This window comes from Salvia hispanica, chromosome 4, assembly GCF_029641045.1.
Source record: "Salvia hispanica isolate PSC_SH4W2 chromosome 4, Shi_PSC_v1, whole genome shotgun sequence".
NCBI classification, from domain to species: Eukaryota; Viridiplantae; Streptophyta; class Magnoliopsida; order Lamiales; family Lamiaceae; genus Salvia; species Salvia hispanica.
In genome coordinates, this window is record NC_142695.1 from 29,440,531 (window position 1) to 29,449,517 (window position 8,987).

The following is an 8,987-nucleotide window of genomic DNA, read 5'->3' on the forward strand; positions in this document are numbered from 1 at the left end:
TTCACGTACATACACATATCCAATTAATCAAAACATGCAATAATGATTACATTCACTTGTCATGATTACTATATTCGTGTAATCTAATAAAAAACATGTAATCATATTTAAATAAAACACGCAGCAACCATATTCGCCTAAAACATAGATCGTCGTTTATTCCAAATAATTAAAACAACAAACTCACGGCGAATAAAACATGCATCCAAGCAATTCACATAACATGAAATTAATCCACATAATCAGAGCCAAAAATTGGCTCTGATACCAATTGATGGTGTTTGGTGCCCCTTGCACAGCGGAAGACTTGTACAAATAAATAAATCAGACACGGATTCATTTGACCGATTATGCGATTAATCAATTCACATGTTAAACAGATAATTGCATGCTAGAACGCAAATAATTCATGCTCAAAGAAAGTAAATCCTAAAACATGAATTCTACGGTTTAGAGTTACCGATTTGATTCTCCAAAGAATGGTCGATTGCTCGCGCCTTCTCCACGTGATGATCTTCAATGCTAGACCACGGATCTTCTCTCTGGTTCCCGAACTGTATCTCGATATCAGGGTGGGCTGATCTTATCAAAATAGTAGGACTCGAATAAAGAAGACAGAAGAAATCCTTTTGGGAAAAAGAGTAGAAATCGAAATCTCCTTCAGCTGGGGGGGCCGAAAATTTTGAAAATTTCAAGTATGAAAATTGTGATTCTTCTGTCTCCTTTATTCTCCTATTTATATTAAGTTCCTTATGGGCCCAGACAGGGATCTATAGAAGGTTTTGGATATGAGCTCGCCCGATTAGCTTTTTACTAATTAAATTGAACCCACAATTTAATACAAGCTTATATTGGAATATTACGAGCAGCCACTACAGAAGTAATATTGAACTCTCCCCATCCAAATCCGAAATTACAAGTAATCCGGGTTTCCATTATTTATATTATTTATTTCCCGCGCTTAAGATATAAATGTCCATTAATTAATTAATGTCTGCTATGGACTTAATTAATTAACATCTTATTAATTCCAAGAGTGGACTTAGCAAGAAACACTTATTTATTATTCATAGAGTAATAAAACTCCAACTGGCCAGTTTCCGAATAATAAAACCTTGTTCAAGCTCCTCTTGAGGACATTATCAAACGAGACTCACCTCGTGCACGATTCAACATAATAGCAATCCTAGCACCGCTAGATATTAATCACCGCTACCCAATATATCAGGATTATTGGGTTGCGAAAAACCCGCACCATTTGATAAGTCAAAGTAGTGCATAATCAATACCGTATGCTCAATGCTAACGTATGTAGATTAAGAAATAGTATTTTATCAAGACCTAGTCTTTCAGTAGATAGCATAAAGACACGTCTTGCTGTTAGATCCATTCAGTGCTATACCACACCAATGTCATCTTATTTCAGTAAGGCTTAGAAATATGCGGACTGACATTGCAACCTTTCACGATAGGTAGCCAAAGCCTATCTAGGTTGTGAAATTCTTCTTTTTTCTTTTGCAAAGCATTGCATAGATCTGACCGTGTAAACTTAAAGTGGACGACGCCCACAACCAGTCTACTAAGCAAAAGACTTAGACTTTGTTTGCTTCTTATACATTCAAATGTTTATAAAACATCTTCTAAATGCACAAGCAAACACAATGTAATAATATACTGATTCTATTCGTGCGAAACTGCTCGAATAATACTGAATCGGGTTAAAAGTGGATTATAGAGTTTTACGTATACAAGCAAGATTCTATTAGAGCGAAACTTGCTCGAAACATGCTTTTCAGTATACCAAACCTAACAGTATTGTAGTTTGGAATTTGTATAACCATAATTGTGAACGCACATCCCTGAGATTCCCTTATCTCTATCGATTGTCTCTGTGTTTTACTCGCATCTAGTTGTTATTTACTTTCAAATATTTTCTGTTTTCAAAAGTTTTCAAAATCTCTTGTTTCTCCTGATAGTAATTGAGTTTTAGTAGAGGATAGACACTTTGTGTTTGTCTTCCCCGTATTCGATATCACGGTACTGACCTTTAGCTATACTATATATACTCTGTATACTTGCAGGTTTGTTAGTGCTAATAAAAAGTGCATCATTAACCGAGAACCGAACTTTATTTTTTTGGTTTTCGGTTAACCGAGAATTGAAAAAATAAGGTTAAGGTTCGGTTCTGTTTATTAAGTTTAAGCTAATCTCGGTTTCGGTTCTAACCGAGAACCGAAAGGTTAGAACCGAATAACCGTTATTTTCTAAATATTTAATTTTTATATATTTATTTTAGTTTTATTATTATTGTTTTAGAAAAATAAAAATTTGTTTGATGGATGATGTTGGTTTATATTGGTTTTGGACATAGTTTTGTAAACTTTGTTGGAATTTTGATTTTTTATGATGGAATGGACTAAATGGTTTTTATCCTTTTGATTTCACGACTTATTTTTTAATGTATTATATTGCACTTGAGTTCGGTTCCTTCGTTGGCACCGAAAACCGAACCAATCGGTTCCTTGAGGAATCGAACTGACAAAGGGTTCAGTTTCGGTTATAGATATTGGAAAAAATGGGAGTCGGTTAACCGACTAATCGGTTCGGTCAGAACCGAACCGACCGAATTCCCACCCCTAATGTATAATATTGAAAATCCAATTCTTTTTAGAATTCTATCACATGTCACATATATGAGACATAAAACTTACATGTGTCATCGTCATTTTGAGTTTATCATCTATAAAAAATTATCAATACAAAGAGTCTCGACAACAATTTTGCTAAAATTCGTCTCATTCCTTGTTCTTGATGTTTCAAATGATTACGATCGACTAGTTCGATCCCAACTGTATCCAAGTAGAGGCATTGATATTTTCATAATATTTGGCATTGATATTTTCATAATATTTTTTTCGGAGGAGATATTTTCACAATTTAGATATTTGCGTCGATATAAAAGTGACAATTGTATTCTACCCCACTCACATTACCTTTTGCTTTCTTTAATAATATGAAGCACACATTTTCCCTATATGAGATCCAATTTTCAATTTAAAATAGTACCCCATTCAATGATAGAAATAATGCCTCAAGTGATATAATGTACCTTCTCCGTTACCAAGTCAATAATTTTTTTTTTCTATATAATGAGCATTATGATATACGTACAACAATAAACAGTTTAACGATAGATTGTATATTTTCTTGTATTTTCTTAATAATACATTATTTTACAAATTATGAAGAAACTAAATATTAATGTGCAAATCACCGTGCGTTTGCATATTACTACTTCGTTATTTTTCCTTTTTCTTGTCGAGTATCGAACTCAGCCTTTTCAACTGGGGTTGCTTAGTGGCTTAATGGCTGCGTTGATTCTCTCTAGTATGACAATAATAAAACTAAAATTTGAATGCCATGTGCTCGAATATGCTAAAATTGTTCTAGCGTTTTCCTATATACTTATTATCTCTCTCTTTAAAAAATAGAAATTTTGAAACGACGCGAATTTATATAGGGATGTGATCAGAATGATATACTACATACCTTATTTGAGCTCCTTATGTGAGCACAACTTTCGTTTGACACACGTTTAGTGTTGTTCTTTTCGATTTATCTATTTAGTTTGATTTTAATACATTAAAAAATATTATTGCAATTTTTAATTTCACAAAATTCATAAAAATCAAAGCTTGATTTATTATTTTATTCATTTATTTGAAATCATAGAGAAAACAAGCAAATCGAGCTTTGATTTTTATGAATTTTGTGAAATTAAATATTGTAATAACATTTTTTAATGTATTAGAGTCAAACTAAATAGATAAATCAAAACGAACAATGCTAAACGTGTGTCAAACAAAAGTGGTGCTCAAATAAAGAGCTCACACAAATTATGTAGCATATCATTCCTCGGTAATAAGAAACTAATTATAAAATGACATAAGTTTGAGCCTCTATTATGGGTGTCAAAAATATCATGAAAATGTTGTTGTACCCTGATTTGATATATTCATATTTAAAAAATAAAATTAATGGTGAATTATGAAAAGAAAAAAAAGAGATAAATGGGGCCTCCTACATTAAAAAAGTGCAAGCCAGCTCGGCTGCAATATAACTATCTCAATATGTATACATTTCTCTCTCTCTGACCACATATCTTCTGATCCCTGCGTTTTCTCTTTAATTCTTATCGCTCATTTTTGCTGAGGTAGATCGGTGTTCCTCTTTTTGGTTTGCGAATTCAGCAGCATAACACTGTTCTTCGCATCTGCAAGCGATTTCCATGATTCTGGTGAGTTGAGCACTATGGAATGATAATATCTTGAATTTCGTTTGTTTTTTAAACCTAATTTTTGTTCAAATGATTTTACACTATTGATTTGTATCTCTGCACAAGGAGTAGTTCTGTTTTACTTTATTTTGTTTGGTTTGATGACTTGATCCGCTTAATATATGTTTCCATTTCCCTTTTCCCAATCAATTTTTGGTACCTGGTGTTATTTCAGCTATAATTGAAGTTTTTTTAGGTGAAAAATGAATGAGGTTCTAGATGAAAGAGCTAGTACCAAATCTTAGTTATTGAATTTTAGATAATAGACATATATTTTTATTTTAAATCTTATTTGCTAGGTCCAAATTGCTTGATCTCGTTCGTAAGTCCAACTCATCATGCTGAATGGAACTGTGCAACCAGTTAATAATGCTAAAGAGAGGAGCAAACAAACTGTCCGACCATACCAATCTCTCTGGCTTGCTCATTGGAAGCAAACACGAGGAGTATCTACTAGTCCCAATGCTTCTCGAAACGAGGAACTTGACTATGTTGCTAGGAAAGATGGTTTAACGAAGGAAGTGGAGGATTCTTCATGGTCTGCCAGCGGAGGAATGACTACGAAAAGAGCACTTGATATCGGTGATGATTTCATTAAAATAGGTAGGAGAAGCTTAGGCAATGACAGTAATCTGGATGATCAAGATGCTGATGCCTTGTCCAAGTTGAAATCCTTGGAGGAAAGTTTTGTCGAGTCATCATCTCATGTTTCGGCAGAAGACTTTGGCATTATAACAGACAAGTATGACAAGGGAAAAGCTGCAGCATCCATTTGTTATAGACAAAGAACTGCTGACATGAGAATGCTGAAGCATGGGCAATGTTTTGAGCACAGGCAAATTGATTTACATTGTGAAAAAAAAATGATATCCATCTCTAAATCAGAATACAGCTCGGATGAATGTTTGCGAGAGAGCATTTCATGTGATCATTGCTTGTCAATGATCAGCCGGGTCTGGTTTCCGAAGATGCAGAAGAGTCCAGGTGTCAGACTGTTTCCAAGTCAGTCCAATTCTTCAGATGAAAAAGGAACTGCAAAATGCCATATTGATTGTTACTCTCACCTGAAGTTACAGAAATGTGGTCATGGTTTGGGGACAATGAGAATCGATAGTGGCATGGAAGTTCAAGGAGGAACACTTGCTGGTTTTCCAAGGTTTTCTCAAACAAATCATGATATGTTAATGACAAAAAAGACTCATGTCTATGCATTCAAAGAAACTGATCTATTTGGAAGTAAAAGAGTTATTACTAACGTTAATGGAAATTTTTCTGAGGACCTTCATAGCGTATTTCCATTTCTTGGTCATAATACGCAAAAAGTACCACCATTTCAGGCTGTGAGCAGTTTAAAAGATAGTGAAGTGAAAGAAAACATTAGAGATGTGAAGGCTTCTATGGTTACTATAAGGAACGAATTATCAGCAGAGACAGATTCTGTGGATATGGACTCTCTGAAAGAGGAGAGATACAAAAAGAACCTGCAGCATTCTGGTATGAATTAGCTGCACATATCTGAATTGATTTTTTATTAGTATCTATCAACATATATATGCAGTTTGCATTTGTCACAGGCTGACTTTTTCTATCATTGATATGATATTGTTGTCAAAGCTTCCTCTTTCTTATGTTTTCTGTTTTCCTCTCCCGCAGCTTCAAATTCTACTTCAACCACATTAACTAAGGTGTGTCCTTTTACGTTCTTTCTCTAAATTTAGCCTTCGCTAGTTTGATTAAGAATATTGGAGGTGTTACGCTTCCAGTTACCTGTTTGTGATATATTTGGATACATATACGAGCTGATAGCCTGGTACTCTTCTTCTTTATGCCAATGTAACACTGTAAGAAGCTCAACATTTTAGCATAATAGCATGCGTGTTGCACACATATCATGTATCAAATTCAAATGCTTAAAAACTCATCTTTTACATTATGCAAGAAAACAATTGAATAATTATCTCACAGCTCCATAGATCTGCATCATATGATTCATATGGGTAAGTACTATGGCTTTCACATAAAAATTATTCCAAAATGGCATGACATGGTAATATTTGCTAAGGATCTTCTACTTGTTGTGTGTATATCTGTTCTGTCTATAAATTGGTCCTCATTCATAATTCTTGAGCCATTTAAGCCTCTCTAACAGTTGCCTGGCGTGTTTTAGGCCTTCAATATGGAGTCAAATGACGTTTCCTATAGAAAACTTGAACAACGATGGATGAATAGCGAGCTACCCGATATCAACATCGAGCTTCCTGCCTTAACTGGTGGTGCAGCTAGTTCACCACCAAATATGTCCCCAAGTTCGTTAAAGACTGTCACTCTGGAGAGAGACGAGCTACTCGAGCATCCCAAAGTGAAGTCCCATTTCACCCTAGATGAATCTCCACATGCAGATGCTGGCAGCAGATGGCTTAAGCGCCTCAAGCTGAGCTCAAACTCTTCTATTCAAGGTGGAAAGAGCCCAGACTATGCTTCAACCACACCCCAGGAGAGAAGGAGCAAGCTTTTCTACAGCATTCCTAGAAGGATCATGACAAGGTCGAAACCAAATCTAAGCAAGCACCGTGGCGAAACATCAGTTTTGTCGGAGAAGATCAGGGGCTTTGAGTTAGACGCGGACCGGTTCATAGAGAACCCAAACGACAACGCCGAAGCGCTACTGCTGTCACATGCTTGGATACAAAGATTGCTGCACAATGGAGGGAGAAAAAGCAAGAGAAAATCTGGAACAGAAGCTGTTTTAGAACCAGAGGGTTCAAAATTAGCATTGGAGAAACTCGAAAAGGAGCAGTTTCCGAGCATAGCGGCAATGGCGCTGATGGCGAAGGTGCTCACCTGTTTTCAACAATGTGAGCTCCAGAATAAGGGATCTTACACTGTTTGGAACACAAAGACTTTGTTATGATATGTTGGTTGTGTCTTCATATTTATCAGATGTTACTGATTCTGATCGTAACCTTGTTAGTTAACTCGAATATTACATTGTCATATCAAAGTGCTTGAGATATTCGAATTTCATAATATCGTGCATAAATGATGGCCTCGTGCTGGACCGAATCCCACCTGGCTATAAACGAAAATCCGTGTAATGGTGAGAAAACATGAATGACACTTCTCGTAAAAGCTACTCCATCTATTCCATTATAGTTGAATTGTTTTTCCATTTGGGAGAGTTTCTTCGTAGTTGAGTCATTTCCTTATATGGTATTCCCCTCCGCCCCATAATAGATGACACACTTGAGGATTGGCACAGGATTTAGGAGAAGTTGTTTTGTGAGTTAAGTGGAGAGAGAAAATATTATATTTATATTAATGTCATAGTGAATTTTTTTCAAAAGTGGAAATGTGACATCTTTCGTGTGAAAAACTAAAAAGGAAAGTGTGACATCTATTATGGGACGGAGGGAGTATAATTTACTCACTTTTCCTTTCATACTTCAATTTCTTTCTTACTTTATTCTGTTTACTTTATTCAAATTTCTACTTTTTTATATCTACTTTTTCCTATGTTTTACTTTTCTCTTCCTCCATTTAACAAAACAAAAATGTCTCAACCATAGTGAAAAAGAGGGAGTAACTAGAATTTTCAAAAGAAAAAGTAGAAAGTATGGTTTGTTTATGAATAAATCCTAGATAGACTAAGATCAATTTTAATTATGTTTATCCATATCTTGTACATATTGATAGATTTATATCTATCTAGAATATATCTTAGTAGATTTGGATAGTTAAAATCCATGTTTATCTTTTTCTTGTGGATATTTATTGAATTAATTCTATTTAGAAAATATCCTACTAGATTTAGATAATTAAGTGTATCTCTATCTTATAGATATTGATAGATTTATATCTATCTAGAATATATCTTAGTAGATTTAGACAATTATTAATCCAGTAATGTATTATCATTTGGATTTAAGATAGATTTAGTTCCATCTAGTCAAATCCAAGTTGAATTAGTATTAATTCTAGTTTATCCTAATTTTATGGATATAAATAGATTTATTTCTATTTAGAAAATATCATAGATAAATTTGGATAAAGATAATACAAGATAATCCTTATTTAATTGGATTTTGATAAAAGTAATTTTATCTAGAATAAATCCTAACAGATATGATATATTCTAGGTTCTTATTCTAAATAATCTAAGATTTTTTTTTAAATCTTGGAATGATTGGATTTTATCTTTATCTTATGGATTTGGAGAAATTTGCTTTTATCCTGAAATATCCTGGTATGATTTAGATAATAATAATCCAAGATCAGTCTTATCTTGAGTTTTAGGATTTGATTTTATCCATGTAAAATCTAGAATAATCCTAAGAGGATAGATTAAATTCTATCTAGGTAAATCCTAAATTAATTTGGATAACCATTATCAAGGATAAATTTATCTTCCGAAATTTTTATTTTGGAATAAGATAAGGAATTAATTATTTAATTAAATCCCCCTAGATTTATTAAATAATTTCAATAATTATCCAGTGTGATTAATTACCATGAAGTAAATGGATTTATCTATTTACTTGGTGATTATCTATTATAAGTGGATTAATCTGCCTTATCTGCTTATGTGATAATTATGCAAAAACCATGTTCAAAATGACTAAGCGATAATTACAATAGTGCGTTGTATATGGTC

The 8,987-nt window shown here is 33.7% G+C and overlaps 1 protein-coding gene across 2 annotated transcripts; it reads left to right on the forward strand.

The window, feature by feature from the left end:
- Positions 1–4,128: 4,128 nt before the first annotated feature.
- LOC125196898 (uncharacterized) lies at positions 4,129–7,486 on the forward strand. 2 transcript variants are annotated; one of them, XM_048095558.2, is made up of 4 exons: positions 4,129–4,297; positions 4,636–5,830; positions 5,990–6,021; positions 6,504–7,486. In XM_048095558.2, the coding sequence occupies exons 2-4, from the start codon at positions 4,675–4,677 to the stop codon at positions 7,245–7,247; spliced, it is 1,932 nt and encodes a 643-aa protein (XP_047951515.2). In that variant the 5' UTR covers positions 4,129–4,297; positions 4,636–4,674; the 3' UTR covers positions 7,248–7,486. The 2 variants fall into 2 exon arrangements, with proteins under 2 accessions (XP_047951515.2, XP_047951516.2); XM_048095559.2 differs by having other exon boundaries at positions 4,700–5,830.
- The last annotated feature ends 1,501 nt before the right edge of the window (positions 7,487–8,987 follow it).